This window comes from Calidris pugnax, unplaced genomic scaffold, assembly GCF_001431845.1.
Source record: "Calidris pugnax isolate Ruff unplaced genomic scaffold, ASM143184v1 scaffold69, whole genome shotgun sequence".
Classification (NCBI taxonomy): domain Eukaryota; kingdom Metazoa; phylum Chordata; class Aves; order Charadriiformes; family Scolopacidae; genus Calidris; species Calidris pugnax.
Genome location: NW_015090859.1, coordinates 9938653 through 9963856, shown reverse-complemented (window position 1 = coordinate 9963856; position 25204 = coordinate 9938653). Strand labels below are relative to the sequence as shown.

Below are 25204 nucleotides of genomic sequence, written 5' to 3'. Positions count from 1 at the left end.
CTTTTTTCTTTTGTTTGTAAAGCAATTGGTCAAGAAAGTGTGAAATCCCCAGCAGGGAAGAGGCCCAGCAAGCACCAGCTGGACTGGGAGCCCCAGCACATTGTTCGGTGAACACACAGGTGCAGGGTGGCCCAGATGGGATGAAGGTGTCCCCACGAGCAGCAGCAGAGGGACTTGCCAATGGCAGATCTGGTCGCCCCCATATCAGTTCCTGGCTGGTGGGCATGCAGCTCAAGAGCTGGTGTCTGTGACATGCTGGTGGCCAAGGTGGTCATTTGCTCCCGGTATATTAGGTCTGCTTTCTCTGTAGTACACCAGTGGGGTCCCTTCACATGTAAGGGACTTGCTACATCATGCTGATGATCTTTTCCATATGGTGGGACTCTTCCAAATAATGGGCCTTTTCCAAATCGCTTTTGATTCACTGCAACTCTCAAATGAAGCATCTTCTCAAGGCTCCCTTGGGCAGGTGACTTGTAGGAGGCTGCCGTGGTTGGTTTCACAGTGGTATCCTCCCATTTCCTTCTGATCAAGTCAGCCAGGCTCTTCACTGCCAAGGCAAGTCTCCTGTTCCTTTTTAATGCCATATAACTGACTTTATGGCTTTTCTGAGGCATGTTAAGGTTCCTGCTGTGTTGTTGAGGGAACCATTGTCAGCTAACAGCCTATTGCCTGGTCCTTGCTGGGCTGCTCACCATCCGGGCTCATGGGCATCCCAGCAGCAAGAACCTGTCCTCGCTATTTGCTCTTTCTTTTCTAACCTGGTTACGGTGGAGGACATGCAGTATGGAAGTTGGAGGGTGTAGTCCATGTGCTGAGATGTGGTAGCTTTCCTTCATAGGCCACCATGAGAGAAATAAGGTGTCTCAGGGCTTGACTGTCAGTTCTGGAGTTATCTTTGCCTACCTTTTCACTGCAAAGGGGTGTTTCCAAGCCAAGGGAGTTTAATCTCAGTCCTGTTTGTATGAGCAAGCTTATGTTTTAGTCAGCATACGTTTGCTTAAGGGCTTTTATGGGAATTGTAAAGGTGGTGAGGATAGAGGTATGACAGCAAGTGGTGCCGTGCCATGCCCATCTTCTTGCTTGGTCTTCTGCTGTTCTTCTGCTGCATCATTGTTTTTTCTTGCCAGCTGACCTGCAGTCAAACAACTTACCTTCCTCTACTGTCATTACTTCTGGAATGACTATTTTTGTCTGCTCTTGAGATATTGAGAAAAGTTAAAGAAAATTGCCTCTTTCCGAGCTCTTACCTTCTTTTTCAGTTAAGTCAAGTTAAACTTAATGGTGGAGTATGTTGTTTACCAGCAAAAAAAATCTGTGTCACCTTGAGTTACCCTGTGGTCCCACCTGCAATTTACACAGCTCTCTTCTCTCTTCCACGAAAACCGTCAATCCTTGTGATGAGCGGGTGCGTTGAAGTTGCCCAGCCCTCAGTTAACTGTGTGTAATGCTGTATCGGGAGACTCCATAAAAGTTTTAGACCTCTTTTCCCAAATGCAGGAATCTGTGAACACGCTGACTTCTCCGAACGGGCAGAGTTGGAGGGCTTAAATCACTGCTCTGCTACTGCAACCCATCTTGAGGCTGCATCTCGTCCTTCTGTGGGAGGAGCTCTATGTTTGTTAGAGCCCTGCACAAGGCGACTTAGCATCCTGTGAAGAGTCTTACTGCCCATGTAATAGACATCAGACATTTGAGGAATTCTAAGTAAACAAGGTCACGCTTCCCTCTTTATGTTCGTTCCATAGAGGTCTTCTCCTATACTACGCTTTGGCTGCCTCTCGTTCCGTGACAGTTGCTGGTGTGCATTAGAGTGAAGATTTGTTTCAAGGGTTGTCCACAGTTGCTTGTGATGCTCTGATTGATGCTGATAGCCAAACTTGAAGCTAACATAAAAATAACTGGTTTAGATTTTGAGTGCCAGTGAGGGGGAAAAATGGGAAAAGAAGAGGAGCTACATAATTGGGGAAGGAATAATCTTTATTTCCCTATTATTCTCAAATTATTTTCAAGGCAGTAAACAAAGAAATAAAATAAATTGGTATTAGTGTAAACTGTTGTTTCTTTGTCTGAATTTTCTTTGTCTTATTTGTTAGAGTAATTCTTGAGGATGTTTGTCAAATTACTTACAATTTCATAAATGTCTTTTTTTTTTTTTTTTTTTAGGGCTTGCAATACCTGCTTGAGTTCTTTCTCTTTTGAACAATTTAATATCGAGTACACTTCCCTTGATGTTGCAAGGCAAATTATTAAACCATTCTCTATAGCCATCCTTCTCAACATTTGTTTGAAAGAGCATCTTGAGAGACTCGGAGCTCTTTGTGCATTGCAAATGTGCTCTTCAGTAGAACATTTTGTCTTTTTCCATCTAAATAAATATCTCCTATTAAGTCTTTAGTGTTAAGACTCTGACATCATTTAGACATTCCATTATTTTGTAAGACTTCCATTTTTCTTCAGTATTTTTCTGTTTTTTCTGTCAGTTACAGGCAGTTCTTGTTCTCTAACTTCATGAATAAAGAGATCATTTTTATTTTACTGGCTTTCAGTTTCTTACAAATAATTGAAATCATTAGAAGAGCAGCTAATGGGTCTTCTTAGCTTGTTGGAAACTGAATCAAGCTGAAGTCACCTGAGAATTTTTTCCCTTCTTTTCCTTTTCTACTTTAAAGTAAGAAAGTGAATTAGTCTTCTATTTTTTCTTGAAACGGAAGTGTGTAGGTGCGTATAAATCTGTATGCACACTCACTAACTTGGTGGGCGAACTTGCAAGGTGGCTTTAGAAATACAGAATTAACTTATCAGTGAAGTTGCTAAGTTGTTGTTGTTTGTGGGTTTTGTTTGTTGTTTTTTGTTGGTTTTTGGGGTTTTTTTTTTCCTAGGAAAACAGATCCACCGGGTGAAATATTTCAAGTGTAATGTAAGAATTGCTTGTGGTTTTTTGAAATACATTTTTTCTTTTAGGTCTTTGTGCTGGTAAGATGCATGGCAACAAGTGAAGTTTGAGGCATTTGAAATCTCCATAAAAAGCTTAATATTTCTGTTATTAGTACAGTGTGGTCCTTTTTGAAACTATTTTTCTTTTTTTCAGATAGTTCAAGTCTGTTTCATTTTCAGGATAAAGGGATCTTACTCTGATCTCCGTTTCGTTCTATAAAATTAGATACAATTCTGCTTAGGATTATGCTTTTCATAAGCATGCATATTTGCAAGTCAACATACTCGAGATATGAAATTATGCAAAATTCAAAAAAGGTTTGAAGCTTTTTTGTATACCTAAAGGAAAAAAAAAAGCTAAGTTACATTTTTTTTTTTTAAATCTATGACTAGTCATTCTTAAGGCTTAACTAAATCCCTTAAGTCCTTGCACATATGCTTAACTGTATGGGTATGTGTAGTCTCACAGATTGTGTCAGATGGGCCATATTCACAGCAAGCGAAAAGGGGGTACTTTTAATGGAGGTGTGGTATCTTTTTTTTTCCCTTTTTTTTACTTTCTGAGAGGAGTTAGGAAGCAGATAGATCTGCATAGGAAAACTGAAATCACGCATTGTGATGCTAGACAGAAAATACTTTTTAACTTGAGCCAAACTGAAGTCTAGTGGTTTTCCTTCAGTGTTGAAAGCGCTGTTGGTGGTTGAGTTCTCATGTACTAAAATACATAGGAAAATGCATATATGCAAGTCCTGTAGAACTAGAGAAATCATCCCTCTCTGCATAGGAATACATAGTCAGTGTTTCCTTTAGATATTTTTTTTTCCTTTTTGGTATTTCTGCATTTGAAAAATAACGCTTGAACTGGATGTTTTGGGTGGTAGAGTTAGCATGGCTGTCTAGGGACAGGAGCAGAAGCTTAAGCATCTCAAAATATCCTGCCCTCCTATTGAGTGGGTCTATTTTTAGCCCCAGGGAGCTGGGGATTGTCGGAATTAAGAAGTTCCTGATTCATGCAATGGTGAAATTGTTAAATTCATTGGGTGAATTGCCACACACGTTCCCAACCAGAATTTGCTGAGGGGCTGCCGAGGAGGAATCCCAAAGGAGAAGAAACAGTTTCTGCTCTTGTCAGAAACTCTTCCAGAGGCATATTTACGGCTTAGGTACCTCCACGGCTGCTGACACTGCGGTCTCTGTGGCTATTCTTGCTGTGTGCTGCCACTGCCCCGGACAGTGGCCTGTGCTAGCCCTTGCTCTGCCAAGGTTTGAACAGTATGTAATACCTTCAGGTATCTAATATCAATATCAAGCAGGGGATGTCTAGGTAACCAGCATACCCATGCCTGCAATTTTATTAAAATGTGATCTCATCTTTGAAAGCATTTGCAAGTTTGCTGAAGCTGCAGGATTCAGAAAATTGTGTATTTTTTTTTCCAGTAGGAGAGGTGGCTGTGGCATCAGGTGATTATTAATTATTTTTTTTTTTTTTTTTTTTTTGTGTGTGTCTTTTCTAACTCCAGCAATTATTTGGATCTCAGAGTGTCTAGCTGGAAACGAGACGATCTTTTTGCCCTTGTAGAACCAGTTGCTCAGTTGCCTTTTAAATCCATTCATGTCTTGGAAATCGTATACTTTTTCTTTTTTTTTTTTCCCATAAGACTGCATATTTAATCCTGGGAGATCATACAATTTCATCTGCATTTGTTAGGCTTTAGCTTGTTTTCTTAAGGAGGCAGGGTTTTGCATAATTGCACCATCCATATTTTTGCCAGCATCATCCTCGCACCCTAATAACTTTTGATCACCCCGGCCAATTTCAAGCGAAGTTGCTAGAAGCAGACATCTCCGAGACGTATCGCCAAGTCGTTACTGGTTATGCAAAAAATCAGTGTCTGGGTAGAAGAGAGAGGTCCAAAAAGCCTACCCCGTTAAGGAAAAGGCTAGAGCACGCACTGAGCCGCTCCCCAGCCACGTGCACATTTTGGCTGGCCCTTCAGGACATGCACGGCTGGAGCAAGTTATATTTATCCCATGAGTTGTTTCCTGGTCTATAGTTAGGAGAGGTGGGAGGGTGTTCTGGAGGAGGAGGAAGGTGGGGTACGGGAAGAAGCTGGGAGTTTGGAGAGAAGAGAGGTGGGTAGGGGGAGCTGGAAATACCCTGGGAAGAGAGGTGAAGAACCAAGGGACAGAAGGCTGCAAGGAAGCAGACCTCCCTGTTTCTGCTCTTCATCAGATAACCTGTCTTTTAAAGATGATGGGGTGTCCCAGGCTAGATGCTAGACTATGCTGGGAGGTGGAGGAGGCAGGCTCTGTTATTTCCCACTAATGGTGTGAATAAATTGCCTCAATTAACTCTGGATTTGTATGCTCAGCTTCAAGCTGGACTTTCCCCATTTCAGCTACTTAAGAAAAATATAAATTACTTGATTGGTTTGATGATGGATAACGCTGCCTCTTTGATAGGATGACAGGTAGCCGTGACTGCTGCCTTCCCAAAATATGAGGTAAAGCATAGAGGGCATCTTAATTTAAAAAAACCTAACGTATCCTTCAGGTTTCAAACCTGAGACAGGCACACTAACAGAAGACAACACGACAGTATTGCATGGTGATGCTCCTCCTGTAAGAGCAGACTTCAAAGATGAGGAGGTTGTCCAAAGGTGTAGCCTAGTGCCTTACAGCTGTGCATGGTGGGAGGACATGAGGTGGCTGGCGTAAGCCAAAACTAGACGGGTTCAGACTGAATATAAGGAAAATCATCTTCATCGTGAGGACAGCCAAGCAATAGACCAGATTGCTCAGAAATATGCATGCTTCATCCGTGGAGGTTTCCAAGACCTGACTGCAAAGGTGTAGCCTAGTGCCTTACAGCTGTGCATGGTGGGAGGACATGAGGTGGCTGGCGTAAGCCAAAACTAGATGGGTTCAGACTGAATATAAGGAAAATCATCTTCATCGTGAGGACAGCCAAGCAATAGACCAGATTGCTCAGAAATGTGCATGCTTCATCCGTGGAGGTTTCTAAAACCTGACTGGAGTAACCTGGTCTGACCCCAGAGCTGACCCTGCTCTAAGCAGTTTGGACTGGGGACCTGTCAAGGTCCCTTCCAACCTTAATTAGCCTCTTCTTTTGCCAAAAAAACCCCCACCACATTGTGTTGCAAAAAAAGAGAAATATTACAGTGTTTTGGGATTGACTGTATAAATTGGAGCTGTTACATTTACTAGTGGAGCTTTTATGAAAAACATGCTAAGAATATGCATTGACCCCTGTCTTAAAACCAGAATTCAGCACCTGAGTGAAATGGTTGTGGATGTATTAGCTGATTCTCAGCTTAAGAGATAAAAAAAACCCCATTGTTTTGCCTTTTTTTTTTTTTTTAAATTCAAACATCTTATTTTTATGAAAGATAAAGATAATTTTAGGAAGTAAAAACTAACTCATTATTATGCATAGTTGATTCTCGGCTTAAGAGAGAAAAAAAACCACATTGTTTTGCCTTTTTTTTTTTAATTCAAACATCTTATTTTTATGAAAGATAAAGGTAATTTTAGTAAGTAAAAACTAACTCATTATTATGCATAAGCAATTCCCAGCGTGAGCCTGGATGAATTATTATTATTATTGTTACTATTAGAGCAATAATGAAATACTGAAGAAAGCTGGGAATTTATAAGATGCTCAAGACGGAGATGTGGCCGTACAACTCGTAGACAGGAAATGAGTTCTTAGTATTTTAATATGCAAAGTGACAGGGTGTTACTTTTGCACTCGCCTCATTCTGCTTATTTTAAAATTATAATTCTTAGTACATACCTGGATTCTTAATATATTCCAGTCCGTGGGCTGTCTTGTGCTGCTGATTTTAGGCAAACTACCTGTTGTTCTTAATAGGGAAATCTATTGGTTAAAAAAAAAAAAAAAACAACCCAAAAACAAACAAACAAAAAAACCCTAACTCAGTGGTGTGACATGGCTTGTTAAGGAATGTGGGTTTGATATTAAGCCAGTTGGGTAGCAGTTCCCAAGAGCATTGCCCCCATCTATTGGTAAAAAAAAAAAAAAAACCCAACCCAAAAAAAACCAAGCAAAAAAACCCCAACTCAGTAGTGGGACATGGCTTGTTAAGGAATGTGGTTTTGATATTAAGCCAGTTGGGTAGCAGTTCCCAAGAGCATTGCCCCTACAGAAGCAGAACATCTTGTTGCTGTTGCTGGGTGATGGGCACTGGAGTCCTTTGAGTTCCCAGCTCCTTGGTCCACCCTTTCCCTCTCTCACTTCTTTACTGGAACGAAACCTGTGGCACACCCCTAACGCGAGCCACAGCATGTTCCCAGTCTGGATAATTAGCGGTAGAAAAGTAGTTTTTCTGCTAAAACTTTCCATTACCCACCTGAAATAGTGGCCCTGCGCGTTAGGCTTGGCTAGTTGTAGAGGACAAAGGCAGAGAAATGAAAGGTCAGAGGTAGGTATCATCCCCCATGCAGGCTGAGGGGAGTAACAGAGTGCTGGGAATCTAATATGATGTCTGTTCATCATTGCTATCCATTGCAGATAAAGAGACAGCTCATGGAAAGTGATTATTTTTTTTTAGGTGAACTTCCGTGGGAAGTGCACAACAGCTTATGATGTGCTTGTTGATAACCTTCGCTTCACGGGTGACAGGAGTTTCTAGGGACCAAGTTTCAAACCAGTCTGTCTGCGCCCTCAGTTTCAGGACTCTGACTCATGTGTGGGAGCAGGTTAAAAGTTGTATGAAGCAATTATTTTCCCTGCTGCCTGCCTCATCCTGCTGACAAGAGTTTGTGCCTCCATGTGCCAGGAGGACTGAATGTCTGTGGAGCAGCTCCTGAACTGCTGTGATTTTAAAATGAACCAAGCCTTGCTCCAGAGGCTTGATACTGATGCATCCTAAAGTTAAAACACTCTATTTTGTCTCGGTGTTTGTTCTGAGGTGGCCTGCTAGCACAGCAGTTTTTTGCAAGAATCCAAAGCAAACTCTTACTGTAGATGTTGACCCAACCAACACATTGAACACCCTTGCATGTTGCATACATGTGCCTGTTCTGCTGTTTGGTTGACATGTGCAGTCATCTCAGTTGGACTTCATATCTGACTTTTTAATAAAGACAAAAAATCCTGGGTCCCATTTGACTGAGATGACACGACAAGGTTGAATTTTTGTTCTTGCAATGATCCCCACTGGGAAGCAGCCGAAACTTATCAAGAGTTCACAGGAACACGGAGCATTTGTTAAAAGAGGAATAACAAGTTGCTTATAGGCCTTTTTCCCTCCAACCATTGTAGGTCCAGAAATTGAAGGCTGGCTTTAGAATTTCGTTAATTTTGGTAGCTAGGACTGGATTAATCTGCTCACTATTTTCAGTGCTCATTCCACCATGGTTTATTTTGGGTCATTTAATTTCAACAAGGCTTGATCTGTTTACGGCGCTTTCTATAGTAGCATGACGGGGCCACACAGCTCTTTTATAGTACGTTCATTACTAACCAGGAGCTCAAAAAAACTAGTAAATGAGGCACGCAGACATGAATAAGTTTAGAGAGGACAGTACATTTTTGTACGGTTGGATTATTTTGGAAAGTTTTCTGGAATAACCAATCTTTTGTGCGCTGTGGGTTGCTTTGCAGAGCTTGAATTGATGGTATACAGTAGCCGTGTGCTTTCAGGGGTAAGAGTGGAGGGCTGGCTGAAGGCACTCTTCAGGCTTCAGGTATTTCAAAAGCCACTGTGGTTGAGAGTTGCTCTCAGTCCTTGTTTGAGGAGCACTTTTGTTTCCAGAGGTGGATATTTCCCACAGGTAGAGTAGTTTGATTTGATTTCGCTGTTTTGATTTTCAGATTTGCTGTATGAACCGTTCATGCTCAAAATAGATTAAAGTTAAGTAGATCTCAGTTAAAAATGTCTTAATCATTTGGCCTCCTCCGCCAACACAAAAGCGCAAGCTCATTGCCTGCGCTGAGCAAGCTCCAATTTAATGTTATGAAGGTGATGACCTTGTTCCCCCCCTGCATGGAAGAGCCAGCCTTCTTCCGTGTCCGTCAAATGGTGGCTATTTCTGGTTCTGCTCATGCCAGCTGACAACAGCTGGAACAGCTGTTCCTTTTGTGTACTTCATTAAGCCAGACAGCGTTAGTAACTGGCACAATAGAAGTCAGAAGGAAGGCATGATGCCCTGAAAATGGCTGCATCTGTACTAGCAGGTTAAAACAGCACCAAAAAGTGATCCTGAGTGCTGAGACCAGTTTTGGTTTTTGTTTTGTTTTTTTTTTTCTTAAGTTTTTAGCTTTGCTCAGCTGCTTTGGCCTCTGCCGTTTGGCATACTCCCAGACAGTGGCCAGGCACAGTTCGGGAAAGGGCTGATCTCAATAATTTAATAGCGTGGAAATAGCTGTTTGTGTTCCCGTCAGCCTCGGTGCAGGAGAACCTTCCTGGAGGTGTTTAACTCACTCCTGTGTAGGTAGTTATTACATCCTGCTGGCAGGTTGGAGGCAGAATCAGTAGCATTCTGGCATCTGAGTAGCAAGTATAACATTAACACTGTTGTCCTGGGATATTGGAAGTTTGTTTTTTTTTTTCTTAAGTTTTTAGCTTTGCTCAGCTGCTTTGGCCTCTGCCGTTTGGCATACTCCCAGACAGTGGCCAGGCACAGGTCGGGAAAGGGCTGATCTCAATAATTTAATAGCGTGGAAATAGCTGTTTGTGTTCCCGTCAGCCTCGGTGCAGGAGAACCTTCCTGGAGGTGTTTAACTCACTCCTGTGTAGGTAGTTATTACATCCTGCTAGCAGATTGGAGGCAGAATCAGTAGTGTTTCGGCGTCTGAGTAGCAAGTGTAACATTAACACTGTTGTCCTGGGATATTAGAAGCGTACTGAAGGGTTTGTAGCAGTGTGTGTGCGCGTAGGAATACACAGAGTCAGGGTACGTGTGTACTGTGGGATGTTCTCACGTAGAGATCTTAAGGTTTTCTTGGCTATAAGAGGATATTCCTGCTTGGCTACGTATTGCAAAGACCTTACACCAGCGAATGGGAAGTTTAAAAGCACTTTTTAAGAATGTCTCGATTTGGAAATTTAGCTTCTACGAGTTGAGTGTGTCAGAATAAGTCTTATGAGGAGAGGCTGAGGGAGCTGGGGTTATTCAGCCTGGAGAAGAGGAGGCTGAGGGGAGACCTTATTGCTCTCTACAACTACCTGAACAGAGGGTGTAGAGAGATGGGGGTCGGTCTCTTCTCTCAAGTCACAGGCGACAGGACAAGAGGAAACAGCCTCAAGTTGCGCCAGGGGAGGTTCAGGCTGGATATTAGGAAAAATTTTTTCTCTGAAAGGGTTATCAGACATTGGAATGGGCTGCCCAGGGAGGTGGTTGAGGCACCATCCCTGGAGGTGTTCAAAAGACGGGTTGATGTAGTGCTGGGAGGTATGGTTTAGTGATGATGCTCCTTGTTTGTTGTGTGGGTGTCTATTTTTTGTCAGTTAGGTTGACGGTTGGACAAGATGATCTTTAAGGTCCCTTCCAACCTAGAAGATTCTGTGATTCTGTGACTCTGTGACTAATGCTCTAGATCCTTGTAACAGCTCTTAAAATTTTGTGACTGTGAGCCATGTCATCGAGGAGCTGCTGATCCCAGCAGGTCCCGCACTACCACTGCATAACCTGCTGGTGCACCCAAGATTTCCCCTTCTGGGTGAAAATCACCCAGATTTTCAGCGCTTCTTACGCTGCTCTGCCTACCTTTTGGTCAGCATGCCCTGCTTGTAGAGGAGTGCGCCATGTCCATCTCCTCCAACACAAGCCACCTCAGAGGAGACTGCCCACCCATATTTTTATTGTCTCTTACTGTCTCATAACTGTCTAAAAATTCCTGCTTTCAGGTTGATGGGGAGTTCTCCTTTTGCTGTGTACCTTCAAATTTAGCTCCATCCACTGCTTCTAAATTTAGGCTGTGAAAGCACCAGCTTGACTTCTGTTCCTTTATACTTGAATGGAAATAGTTCAAAGTTGTGCTGATGTAATAAAAGCAGGAGGGCAGAAGGCAGTGAACTGGAATAAGGGTGAACATATGAGAGAATGCAAGCAGAGAGTGGCCACTTTAGATCCTTATCGCCAGGAACATGCAATTATTTTTTAATATAACGTGCTTAAAAGCTGCATTTCTCTTAAAGGAGATTTAAATTTGTTACTAATAATGTAATGTCATTTATAAAATCATTTATTTTATGGTAACACCAGATACTCTAGCCAAGTTACTGTGAGAGGCAGTTCAGGCGGTCTAGATAATACTCAGAGTGATAATTGTATAGCAGTGATCTGTACTTAACAATAAAAATGTTGTTTCAAAGTATTTCTCTCTCTTCTTTTTTTTTTTTTTTTTATGGCTAATAGCCTTAATGATCAATCAGAGGTTGTAGGCTGAGGCAGAGTTCAAGGCCATCAGCTCCTCCTAGCCTGCTACATAGTTCCCAGGAAACACCCTGTATTTCACTAGTTCTTGCTTAGTTTATGGTGTGATATTTTGCTTGAAGGCATTAAACTATCATCAAAAACAGCAGACCAATTAGCGTGACTTCTTTTTCCAGGGTCGTTGTACAAGGGAGAACTGCAAATACCTTCATCCACCAACACATTTAAAGACTCAACTGGAAATCAATGGCAGGAACAACTTAATCCAACAAAAAACTGCAGCAGCAATGCTCGCCCAGCAAATGCAGTTCATGTTTCCAGGGACACCGCTACAGCCAGTGGTAAGTATATTTCTCTGATGGTGTTATTGGTAAGTAAAGTTGAAGGAGAAAACTATGTTGACCTGCAAAAGTTCTCTAAACTAGTAGCAATAAAAATAGCCCCCATCTGTGGACTTAAGGAATTACTGAGGTGCTAGAGATATGCTCATTTATATTTGCATTTGAACATATAATGGAGTGTTGCTGTAGATTTGAAATATTTTATAATCCCAGAATAATTTGCCTTTTTTTTTTCCTTTCTTTTGTTTTGTCCTGGTCCCACCCTGTCCTGGCCCCACCCCATCCCCCTGCTTCATTCAGTTCATGCCAGGTTTTGTCTAGTTTGCAAGATTTTTACCTATAATCATTCTGGAGGTGAAAATTTGTATAATAATAGTAATTTGCTAGTAAGCTATTTAAGTTGGAATGCAAAGTTCCCCTCTCAAGAGTCTATGGCTTTGAGTGCTTTAAATAGTATTTAATCCCAGTACCAGGAAAAAAGGTTAATGTCATTCTGGGTAGCTTTTTCTTATTCTCTTGAAATCTGAAGTGTCCCAGAGGAACACAGAGAATTGCTGGTGCATGTACTTTACAAACTCAGCATTTTATCTTAAGATAACGTGTATGGTGCCTGGGACACTTCAAATCCAGAAGGTGACATAAAACTAGAGTCTTGCACGCATGAGCAGCATCTTTGGATATACATTAAAATGATCAGTTGCTCTGGGCTGCCTTTGCAGTTGAGCTCCTCGTTGTACCAGACTTCCAAAGCATGGTTAGGCAAGTAATCAGAATTAAACTTTTCACACATGGCTGCTAATGATGTTTTCTCAAGCTGAATGCCTTGTAGAAGACATCCTACTGGAGTGGGATTTCTTTCTCTAACTTGAGGCATCTGGAGTGTTGGCATCAGTTTCTGTGCTGGGCTTCCTGGGTCCATTTATACTTTATCAAAAGAAATAGGCACTTCTAATTACCATTTTCTTGGCTTGTTTCAGATGTCTGCATTCAGATTAGATTGTTTTTTTAAGTGCCTTTGTCTTTCCAAGGGCTATCCCAGGAGCCAAGTGTAAGCATCTCAGGAAGCTATCTGTATTTGGTCACAGGATGCTCACCCCAGATGCCTTTTTCAAATGTGCTTTTACACTTGAAGCATCTACTATAAGGTGGGAAGGCATGAAAAAAATTGGGTGTCAGGTGTCCCTGAATTTCTGGTACACATTCATCAAAATGTATCTTGGTATATTGGCATAATGTATTTTGATATTTCCTTGTTTTTACTGCTTGGGTTTTCATCAGGAAAAGTTTTCATGAAGTAATAGATTCTACCTCTTAGTATCATGAGAAGAATTGAAGTGACAAAATGATACTTTTTTTCTACTCACCCATTTCATCATTTGAACTTTACAATTTCATTGACGTAATGCCTTCTGTGCTGATTGCTGTGATAAAAGCGTCGGGTTTTATTTCTCTGTCTCGCATAAATTGCCAGATTAAGATGACTCAGCCTTGACCAAATGGATAAAAAGTGAAAGAAAATTCCATAGAAGTCATTTGACATGTGGATTTATTCTTAAAATGATATCTGATACAAAGCTGTTATTTATATTTTACATAACGCATATTGTCCCCAACATAGTTGAACCTTTGTTTCATATAAGTGTTCATTATTATGTTCTAAAGAATTTAGCTAGCACTTGACTTATAAACTGGGTTGTTTGATATCAAGCAGTTTTGATCTCTCATAAAAACAGTGCTTTATTCACTTTTAACTCTCTGGGGCAGGTCGATACCATTTCCGTACAGTTGGGTATCCGGGCCAATCTGCGGCTCAAAGCATCTTCTTGAGACTAATTCACATTCATTTATGATTTAGTAATTGGTTTCAAAGACACCAAAAAAGAACACGCAACCAAAAAACTCCCCCCCAAACAGAAATAAACCTTCTATCTCCTATGCTTTCTCTTACATATTTTCTACATACTGTACGTGGCTCCAACAGAGGCCGTGAAGGCCACCTTGATGAGAAAGACACTCCTCCTTCATTAAGTGTTTTTAAGTCTTTCCTTAGTGTCCTGCTGTTGTGTGGTTCATTTCTAGCTGCCGGCTTATTTGGGAATTTAATTTCTGACAAAGCTAATCTGAGATGTGTCCTGTTTTTCTGCATAGTTTTTCCTCATTTATAATTATAGCTTCACTCTCTGGGGTAAACGTCAGCTCTGCAGAACTAAAGCACTTCCCAGGTCTGACCATGGTGTTGTTCTGCCTCCACCCCCCATGGAACTGGTGGTAACAAACCCACCATTTTGCTGTGGTGGGGCTGCCTTTTAGCATCACACAAGCGCTCTTTCTTCTGGTCATGACTTCACTGACTCATTGCAGGAAGGCATGAAACAGATTTTTTAGACCCATATCATTCCTTCCAATCAAATTTTTTTTGTAAGATGAACTCTAGCTAAGCCTGAATAATCCCTTTCTAAATATTGTGTCCAGCTGAGATTATAGTATTTATTCTGCTTGCCACTGGTGACAGCTGAACACACAAACATTCGCAAAGGTGAGGTTTTTCCATGTGTGAGCCATAGTAAGTAACATATAATTGCCGGAGGTGGCAAAATACAGCATGCAAAGAGATGGAAGTTGCATGCCAAAGAGCTCATTATGTATATTTTTATTAGAAATATGGCTTTAATATAGTTAATAACGCTTCACCCGTGAAATCTGGTACTTTGAAAAATAGCGTGTTTTCCCGAGGAAAGCAGGTATTGAGAAAAAGCAACAAGTCTATGTTATTCCTACTTTGAGATGTGTAAACAAGCCTGCAATGGAAGCTGGACCTCCATAGAGATTCAGGTTCAAAGTACGACTTCCTTTGCTTCGGCAGCCTCTTTTCCAATAGTAGAGCTACAAAGTGCGGTTTTTAGCGTGCCGCTGGAATGTGTTCCGTGATTAAAAGAAGAGAGTGTGCTGTGTGTTTTCCCAGCTGTTTGACATTTTTTTGATTAAGAAAACCGAACCGGCGCCAGTAAGAACACGCGAAAAAGACAACTAATAAGCCCTTGATTAAGGGGTTGGGTTTTTTTTCATCTCGGTCTGTGTTTTCATTTTGCAGCCCACATTTCCAGTGGGTCCCACAATAGGAACGAACACGGCTATTAGCTTTGCTCCTTACCTAACGCCAGTAACACCGGGAGTTGGCTTAGTCCCGACTGAGATCCTGCCCACGCCGCCTGTCATTGTTCCTGGAAGTCCACCGGTTTCAGTCCCCGGTTCAACTGCTACCCAGAAACTCCTCAGGACTGATAAGCTGGAGGTACTGTAGACACCGCCGTGACTAGAAATACAACCCTCTGTTAGGATGTGGGATAGATCCTGGAGGAAAAAAAAAACAACAATTGTGTTGTTTTAGAAATGGTGGTTAAATTTAGTTGCTACAAAGAAAGACTTTGTAAGCAGGCAGGATTTCTACACTTGCAGCCAGAGGTAATTAAGTGCTCTTACTTTTAAGGTAGTGCGTTTGCTCAAATTTAATACACAGACATCAACATGAATTTTCAACTTCCGTAACGTTCTTCTCCTCCAAAATACCTCAACTCTACATGCCTTTAGAGGTGCGCTGTGATGAAATATCTAACAAGCGCATTTTTATTGCAGCATTAATTCCATCCCGATTTTCAGGCATTGATATCAGGAAAATTTCCTACCCTTGTGCATTGATTAGGGGATTTGTATAGGCTTTCAGCCTTGAGCTACAAGTGGAGATGTGGACTGTTACCCACCCTGGAGCAGGTTGAAGGGGTTGAGCCCCCAGCTATGTGCAGAGCCTGCCTGGTGTTGATGGATCTCTGCATGGCGGGGCTCCGTGGAATCTGTGATCCAAGTCCACGAGAAGGCCAAATGGCTCTTCCAGAACTGCATGTCCTTTCCCAAAAGCTTAAGCAATAGTGTCTGGAGCACGTTTCTTAGGAAAATCAGCATGTTCACTCTGCCTGGTTTTGAAAATTACTTTTAAGGAGGTTCCCCATTTTGTTTGTGGACTCCATAAAAAACGCAGTGCAGCTGATGGAGCTTTTCCCTGTGTCCCAGCAAGAGGAACTCCTTCCTTACCAGCGGAGCTGCAGGAATATAAAGAGTAGTCAGAAAGGAACTGAGTATTTTGGGTTTCCTGGCTAGTTTGGCGGGGGCAGTTACTTCAGTAAGTATCCTTCCCAGATGTTTTCTAGACAGAAAAAATGGAAGGGCATTTAGGGATGCTACGTGTTGCATGTCAAGTTCACTTAGCCGCTGTAGAGCTGCCAGAGGAGCCAAGCACCTAAAGGTGAAATAGATGCATTTCCCTCTCCCAGAAGAAAACAAAGGGTTTATTTGACTGAATTCTCTGACAAACTAACCGGGGAAGGGGGCAGGTCTGTGTCTTTTGGGGGCGCAGGGGACTCTCCCTGCCCTTTCGGGGTGCGCCGTGCTCCTCCCCTGCAACGGGTGTTGTTTTGCACGTAGGTGTGCAGGGAGTTCCAGCGGGGAAACTGTGCGCGTGGAGAGACTGATTGCCGCTTTGCCCACCCGGCAGACAGCACAATGATTGACACAAACGACAACACCGTAACCGTGTGTATGGATTACATAAAAGGGCGTTGCATGAGGGAGAAATGCAAGTATTTTCACCCTCCTGCACATTTGCAGGCCAAAATCAAAGCGGCGCAACACCAAGCCAACCAGGCTGCGGTGGCAGCCCAGGCAGCTGCGGCAGCTGCGACTGTGATGGTAAGTGCTGGCATATATGGCTGCCTTTTTATTGACAGAAGCTCTTTGATGCCTATTTTGCTTCGATTTAATGCTGTTTGCTTATACTTTTTTTTCTCTTTTGCCTCTTTTTAATATTTTTTTTTGGTAAAATGTAAGAATTTAAAAAATTATTACTATTGCTTGATGGGAGGAAGCACTTTTTTTCTTTATGCCCTTATTTTAATGCTGTATTTCTATCCAAGACAGTGAAGCAAATGACACTCTATACCACTTCTGTTCTCTGCCTTGTTTATATGTTAAATTTGGCCCTAGTATTTTCAAACAGAAACAAAACTGATAAGCTTCGATGTCCCCTGGAAAACAGGGGCACATATGCTGTTTTAGCTCTTTGGTGGCAGATATACGTGTGGAAATTTGGAAGAAAAGGAAGAAAAGCAAAGAGAGAGTTTTTGCCTCAGAGGTGGGTAATAGAAAAGAAACCTATACTGGGATTCAGCTTGCCCCACCTTAGATGTCAGACAGATATCCAGGCCTACCCTGGACACCTTGGTCTCACTTGGTCTCACTTTATAGGTGGTAGAGAAAAACCAGCACATTCATCTGATCTACCGCTAGTGCCTGTCTGGGGATGAGAAAAAAATGCCCTCTGTAGACACACATCTATCCCTGCTGACTAAAAAGTGTTGACTATGTCTTTTTGGACTTTGGTTAGATGAATCTCACACCTCGAGATTTTTTCTTGCCTCTCTCATGGTCGTGGGCAAAGTTACTTGAATTTCTCTATGATAAAATTTATCTACTAGAAAAAAAAGAATTTAAAAGTAGTGAACTAAAATGGGAATCATTAAGCAAAAGCACAGTAGCTATAGTCAGAAGAAAAGAGATGGAGGGCTTTCTATTTTCAGATATTTTAAGCTCTTACTGAAAACTGTTCAGACATGTCAGCCCATCCATTTACCAGTATTGGACCTCTCTTACGGTTGCTACCAGGAAAGCTGATAAATTTAAATAGAGTGGTATTGATAAAGTTAAATAAATCACATGCAGGATCTGACTCGGGAGACAAAATTATTGGCAGCAAATCAAAGAATCATTGTCCTCATTGCTGGCAGTGGACAAATAATTAAGCAGATGTGGTTTGTGGACTTGTGGGCAGTGCGTACAATAGTTATAGACAATACAGTTATTCTCTGGGTAAAAAGCCTACCAGAAACACAATACAGTACAGTATATAACTACCCCAAGCTATTGTATTTAGCAAATTAGCAAAGACCAGACATTTTGAGGGACAAAGGGTAAGTTATGCAAGAAAGTAAATCTCCAAGCAGAATAACATTTCTTAAGTTTTAATATTCTTTCTTTTGTAGTATCTACAGTCTGTTTCAAGCTGGGTGATTTTTAGTTAAACTTTCCTGTATTTGCAGAAATTGAATGCCATCTGGAAATTAAAGCAAAGGAGGTCGGTTTTTTAAATTCTAATTAGCTTCAGTTGTGCAATATTTATTGTCCATTTAGAGAATGTAATATTTGTAGGCAACATACTAAAGAAGAGAGGAAAGAGATGAGGGGATACTTTTTTTGTGCTTCAGTAACAGTTAGATATATATCCTGTGATTTTAAATAAGCCATAATTGGAATTGCATTAGCCTCAAAGAAAGATGAAGCATCTTTGGAAACACAGAACTGAAATGTTAACATTCTAGTGTCATGGGAGAAGAAGGCAGGGGCCTGTAATTCAGGGTAACTTCTTGCAGAAAAATTTGTACAAAATATTTGTACAAAATATACAAAATATTTTAGTGGCATACTTACTCTACCAACCAAAAAAGATTCTTTACAATCCAGATATTTTTTTGTTTAGTATAGATTTGAAACATTCAGACAGAGTGAAAGAAAAATCACTGGAATGGCAATAAGAACAAAAAAGTGGTAAAAATGCCTGCAATGCTACCTGGGAACAACCAAGAATACTCAGTTGGATCTAGAGAGCAAATTAAGGCAGAAATATAGATGCTTACCTATAGGGTTCATTTGCAGGTTGCTCCCAGGTTGAAATTGTGTCCAAGAAGTTTTCCTTCCTGTTTGGGAAGCTGGCTGCATTGCTCTGGTTCAGAGAGTGTTCTTCTAGGTGAACATTGTGGATAAGGTTACAGCACTGTAGGCAAAGCTTATAGAATCATAGAATAGTTTGGGTGGAAGGGACCTTTAAAGGTCATCTAGTCCAACCCTCCTGCAATGAGCAGGGGCATCTTCAACTAGGTCAGGTTGCTCAGAACCCCATCCAACCTGACCTTGAACGTTTCCAGGGATGGGGTTTTGAACAACCTGGACTAGTGGGGGGTGTCTCTGCTCATGGCAGGGGCGTTGGAACTCAATGATCTTTAAGGTCCCTTCCAACCCAAACTATTCTATGATTCTATGGGACATCTGCCACCTCTCTGGGCAATCTGTTCCAGTGTTTCACCACCCTCACTGTAAAATTTTCTTCCTGATGTCTAGTCTAAAATTACCCTCTTTTAGTTTAAAACAGTTATTCCTTATCCTATAGCAGCAGGGCCTGCTAAAAGGTTTGTCCCCGTCTTTCTTGTAAACCCCCTTTAAGCTTGTAAGACCATTGAAGGTCAATGAATTCTGCAGCCTGGGACCTTGCAGAAAATGCCCTGTGTGTATTCCTCTACACTGAAGTGTAGGAATTTTTACTCAGGTATCCTAGGTGACCTATCATCTGATGTAAAAAGGAAAGGGAAAGACACTTTGAAAGAGGCTGTAGATCATGTACAGCTTAAATGTGAAATGCATTAGAAGGCAGCATCATCTATCATTGTACTCAATGAGCTCTAAGTATTCATGTGGTGCACCAGAGAGTATAAAAAGTCACTGAAGAATGTACAGTCTAAATTAAACCGTAAACTCATAGTTGATGTTGGAAGGGACCTCTGGAGATCATCTGGTCCAACCCCACTGCTCAAACAGGGTGAGCTAGAGCAGATTGCCCAGGACATGCCTACTTGGCTTTTGAAAGTTTCCAAGGTTGGAGATTTCACAACTTTTCTTGACACCCTGCTCCATGGTTAAATAATGCATACAGTAAAAACTAAGGAAAAAAAAAGGCAACCCAAAACGTACATTTAAATGGAATTTCTTGTATTTGAATTTGTTCCCGTTGCATCTTGTCCTGTCACAGGGCACCACTGAGAAGAGTCTGGCTCCATCTTTACTCCTCCATCAGGTCTGAATATACACTGATAAGATTCCCCAGAATCTTCTCTAGACTGAACTGTCCCAGTTCTTTCAGCCTTTCCTCGTATGAGAAGTGCTCCAGTGCCTTAATCATCTTTGGAGCCCTTTATGGGACTATTTTCTGGTATGTCCATGTCTTTCTTGTACTGGGGCGCCCAGACCTGGACATAGCATTCTATGTGCAGCCTCACCAGTGCTGAGTAGAGGGGAGGGATCACCTCCCTAGACCTGCTGGTGATGCCCTTCCTAATGAAGCCCAGGATGCTGTTGGCTGCCTTTGCTGTGCTGTGAGGGCACACTGCTAGCTCATGTTTGACTTGATGTACACCAAAACCATGAGGGCCTTTTCTGCTAAGCTGCTTTCCAGCTGGGTGGCCCCCAGCATGTACTGCTGCCTGGGGTTGTTCCTACCTTTGTTGAACTTAGTGAGACTCCTCTGTGCCCACTTCTCCAGACTTTCCAGATCCCTCGGAGTTGCAGCCCATCTGTCTTGTGTGTCAGTCTCCCAGTTTTACACCACTAGTGAGTGGTCTCCAGCTAGACTTCATGTAGCTGAACACAACCCTTTGAGCCTAGCAGTTGAGCCAATTTTCAGTCCACCTCAGTGTTTCCTATTTAGCCCATACTGAATAAGTTTGTCCATGAGGACTAAATGGGAGACAGTGTTGAAAATCTTTCTGAACTCAAGAGAAACAACATCCGTGGCTCTTCCTCACCCACCAAGCCAGTCTCATCTTTGAAGGCTGTAAGAGTGGTTAAGCACAATATCCCCTTCATAGATATATGCTGACTACTCCCCATCACCTTCTTGGCTTTCATGTGTTTGGAGATGGTTTTCAGGAGGATTTGCTTGCTCACTTTCCAAGCGACTGAGGTGAGGTTGACCAACCTGCCGTTCCTCAGACCTTCCTGCCTATTTTGAAAACAGGAGTGTCATTTACTTTCTTACAGTCATTGGAAACTTCCCCCAGTCGCAGTGACCTTTCAAGGCTAATTAGTAGAGGCCTTGCAGTGAAATTGGCCAGCTCCTTCAGCACCAGTCGTTGTATCTTGTCAGGTATGACAAGATGGATTTCTGTACATCCAGTTTGTTTAAATGTTCCCTAGCTTGATCCTGCTCCTCCGAGGGTAAATTTTCTTCACTTCAGATTTTCCCACTGGTCTCTCCCTGGCCTGAAGGCCAGTCTCACCAGTAAAGACTGAGGTGGAGAAGATGTTCAATACCTCGGCCTTCTCCATGTCCTGCATTGCCAGGACGCCTGCACCATTCAGCAGTAGGCCCACATTTTCCCTAGTCTTCCTTTTGTTGCTGATATACTTGGAGAAACCCTTCTTGTTGTCTTTCACATAACTTGCCAGATTCAACTGCAGGTCTTTGGCTCTCCTAACCCATCCCTGCATGCTCAGGTTGTGTTGCTATTCCTCCTCCCATCCATCCCTGCTTCCATCTCTTGTGTGCTTCCCTTCTTGCGTTAGAGTTAGTCAAGAGCTCCTTAAACATCCACACAGGCCTCTGCTGTGTGGATCTTGCTCTTATTCCAGGAGACATTATAGCGTACCAATCTGACACATGACAGGCAAGTACTATGCCTGAGTATGTTTGATCATTTTTATTTCTATCTTTATTTCCTTTCCGTAGCCTTTTCCTCCCCAGTCTGTAGTTATTGATTTGTTTGGTTGTTATGTAGGAGATCAAACATTGAGCAGGAGATAAACTGATGGAACAGAAAGAGGTAAAGGAGGTTTTGCTGTCAGGACAAAATGAAGGAAAAGATGAAGACAGGAGAGAAAAATGGACAGGTGGTTTGAAAGCCTGAAAAAAGAGAGAGTCTACATGGAAACAAGGTTGTTGGGTAGGTGCAGAAACAGATCATGTTAAAGCCTTCAGGCTGGGAAAACTGAGACTGAATTTGCTGTGAAACATGAGGGGAAAGCCAGCAAAAAGCTTCAAAACAGGGGGGTGAGGTTAAGAGGAGCATGGAGATGAAGTAGGGAAAGGCAATCATTAACACAGAGATAATAAGTTAACAAGTGAGATCAGATAAAATTTGCATTTGGATAATAAAGGTAATTAACTGAAACGCTTTACTCTTAATGATGTTGATTTGAATTTGTGGACTTCATCATGGCATGACACTGAATTCAGTCATAATACTTCACTTCCCATCCCTGGTGGGTGCAGAGTGGGTCTGGGGCTGTGCCCCGTGCAGACGGACTGATGTCTCCCCGCGGGGGTGCCCATGGGGGGTACCACAGGTCGCCTGCACAGCACCCTGCTTAGACACAAGAAGGCTCTCCAGGTCCTCACTTTGCAGCAGGTGTTTCTTTTAATGCCCGAATCTTGGACCCAGGCAGGTGAGCAGATCCTGTAGATCAGGGTGTGTAATCCAGAAATAAGCTGAAGGAGGGGGCATTGGGAAGCCTCATGCAACACAGGTGCAACAGAGCCAGGAACAAGGAACAGGCGAAGTGAGGGCTATCTTGCAAAATACCCTCTTGGCACTAGCTAATCTTGTGACCATAAGCTGTTTGTAGGCATTTTGTGCCTGGTCCTCTTTTTATTTTTCTTCCACTTTTGTTCCCTATTTCCACATACTGATGTCAAGATAGACATAATCTGCATATCCCAAAAAAGAGCTAAATACCAGCCTGTGTTTAAAAAACAAAAGTAAAAATTCTAATTTCTAAGTAAATCTTCCTTTCCTTTCTAAAGGTTTATAAGAACTATTTACACTATAAAACTAGAATGTAATATTTTGTATGAGAAGACTTTTTTACAGAATGCCATCATATCAGCCATAGGTTTGATCTTATTATGGAAGTATACACAAATGTATATGCCTCTGTACTATGCTTAAATATTTTATTTAAAAAAAATTAATAATGCTGGACTAGTATCATAACTCGTACGTTGATGTTCGCTTATGAACTGAGAGCAGTATTTTTACTCCCTGCTCCTGAAGCTAGTACTGAAGGTTGTAGCAAAATTTAGAAAATATGTTTTAAATTCTGAAAGACTTTTTCCCCTCTCAATGTAACGTGGTAAGTTACGAGGAAAAAAAAAATAAATCTACAAAAATGGCTCAGCTGTAAGGGAAAAAAAAAAAAAGGAATTAATGATAAGTTAGTGTAAATAGACATATTACTTACCCTGCTTTGTATTGGAAAAGGAGAACCTTTCCCATTCAGAACCCCAAATCTATTGAGTGACACATTTCTCTTAATTAAAAGACCCTGACCTTGCAAGCACTGATATTAGTAGCATTGGTAATGCATTACAACTTTCACTAGTGCTTTGTATTTGAAAATGTAGCCATCCAAATTGATTTTTCCGCTTTAAAATGTGACTTAACTAACTTATCAGGAATTCTTATAGGCGTATCCTTAAAACTTTCTGCATCTCTGTGAAGTGTTTATACGATGCTTAATAGTGTCTGCAAGCTGCTGTTTTACTCAACTTTCCTGAATTTCAAACATCTATATTTTACTCTCTTATATGCTTTTAACTAAGGTATAGTAGATGCATTTTTGCTTCGGTACTAATTCGAAATGTAATATCCATTTCTTTAGAAGACATTTTTGTTGTTGTGCATGCCTAGTGTTTTTGTATGTTGTATATTGCATTCAGAATATTTTTTTCCTTCTCACCTATCCACAAATGCAATGCCGTTCCCATGATGCACCTCTGCTTGCTGTTTACCTGTATGTTAATTCGCTTGAATCCCATTGGCCCACTGCCATCATGTGCTCGCTGCCTGTTATTAAAAGACTCAGTCGACTGCCAAAGCAATGAAGCGACCTCTCGAAGCAACTGTAGACCTGGTACTTTGACCTTTCACCCAAATTGATGCATGTAGCTTTTTTTTTTTTGTTCTGGGTTTTTTGGTTTTTTGGTTTTGTTTTGTTTCGTTTTTTCAGATGAAGCAACTAATGAAATTTGTATCCGCTTTACTTTTGAACATCAACCGGAAATGATTTCACATACTCGTTAATTTACCAGAAACTCGATTTATCCATCTCATTCTCATACGTAATAAACGCAGACGATTTAGTTTGGTTCCTAACATGGTTTCATTTTTTTAAATATCCTCTCATGAAAAGTCGAATTGAGATAAAACTGCTTCTGTAATTGAAAACGCTTAACGTAATCCATTAATCTGTGTAATAATAGGAAACGATATTTAAATTTAAAAAAGAAAATACTTGGCAATGAAACACAAGTGGTTTTTTCTCCCTATAATATTTGAAAACCTATTTAAAGGCAATGCCATTTTCGTTGCTTTAAAGGCCTTTCTTTTCAGTAGTTGTGCTGCTACAGTTTTAGGTTAATAGTACCATGCTTTTGCTATCAATAACAAAATTTCACTCATTTTACATTGCTGTGCTTTGAGTTAATATGCATGGCGAGGCATCTTTAGCCGCTTTAAAAAAACAATAAGTTTTTTTATTTATATTTATGTATTTGTTACGGACAACGTCTTCAAAATGGCGCCATCGTAACTAACTTTCTCATTTACAGGCCTTTCCTCCTGGTGTTCTTCACCCTTTACCAAAGAGACAAGCACTTGAAAAAAGCAATGGTGCCAGTGCCGTTTTCAATCCCAGTGTCTTGCACTATCAACAGGCTCTTGCCAATGCTCAGTTGCAGCAACACGCAGCGTTTATCCCGACAGGTATGTTGTACCCACGTTGAGCCAGTTTTGTGTTCCTCAGGTGGCACCTCCGCGTCAGGCAGTTGCACTTTAACGGAAGGTTTTATTTATTATGCTCCCTGCCCTGCTCGTGGTAAGAGTCCGCGCAGGTATTTACGTGGTATTTTAATTCCTCTTGCAAAGTACGAGAAATCAAGCAGAATTTTCCACATGCCGCCAGGCTGCTTTTCACATTCATAGCCTCCTGCATCATTGGCCGCAGTTTGCCCCTTTTTTTTCCTACTTAAACTGGCTGGATTTTGACTTGGATCAGCCAGCTCTCTCCTAGGAGACGAGAGGGTAAAGTTCCTCCACCAAAAATGCTGGGAAAAGCATCAATCTCCAGAGATGCCATGGGAAGTGTCCTGTGCCCCAGGCATATCCTCCTGCTCCTCGGGGGGCTGTTTTGCAGCTGTGGGGGATTGCCTCAGCCACGTACGAGCAGGGTGTTTTGCAGCTGTGGGGGATTGCCTCAGCCACATATGAGCAGGGTGAGAATCATGGACTGGTTCGGGTTGGAAGGGACCTTAAAGATCATTGAGTTCCAACCCCCCTGCCACGGGCAGGGACACCTCCCACTAGAGCAGGTTGCTCAGAACCCACGTCCAGCCTGGCCTTGAACACTGCCAGGGATGGGGCAGCCACAGCTGGAGAAGGGGAGCACCAGCCATAACCTTCCAGTCAAGAAGCTGCGTGGAAGCACCAGCAAAACGCATCGCTCCCCACAGCTGCACTAAGGGGCTCTGAGGCATCAGACGTGATTTGGTGGGTTTTCATTTCGGAACACCACCAGAACTTTTCCTAGCATTTGCAGCTAATTGCTGGGCTTGTAGTTCTTCACAGGGGGCG

The 25204-nt window shown here is 41.9% G+C and overlaps 1 protein-coding gene across 10 annotated transcripts in view; it reads left to right on the top strand.

Annotated features, from left to right (window-relative positions):
• MBNL2 (muscleblind-like splicing regulator 2) overlaps window positions 1–25204 on the top strand; it is a 106463-nt gene that overhangs the window by 56290 nt on the left and 24969 nt on the right. For 6 of the 10 annotated variants that reach the window (XM_014944130.1, XM_014944131.1, XM_014944129.1 and 3 more), the window contains exons 3-7: window positions 11538–11702; window positions 14794–14994; window positions 16179–16442; window positions 23433–23486; window positions 24184–24337. In XM_014944130.1, coding sequence (XP_014799616.1) covers window positions 11538–11702; window positions 14794–14994; window positions 16179–16442; window positions 23433–23486; window positions 24184–24337 — 838 coding nt within the window. The remainder of the gene's footprint in view (window positions 1–11537; window positions 11703–14793; window positions 14995–16178; window positions 16443–23432; window positions 23487–24183; window positions 24338–25204) is intronic. The other 4 variants (XM_014944136.1, XM_014944137.1, XM_014944139.1 and 1 more) reach the window with 1 other exon arrangement.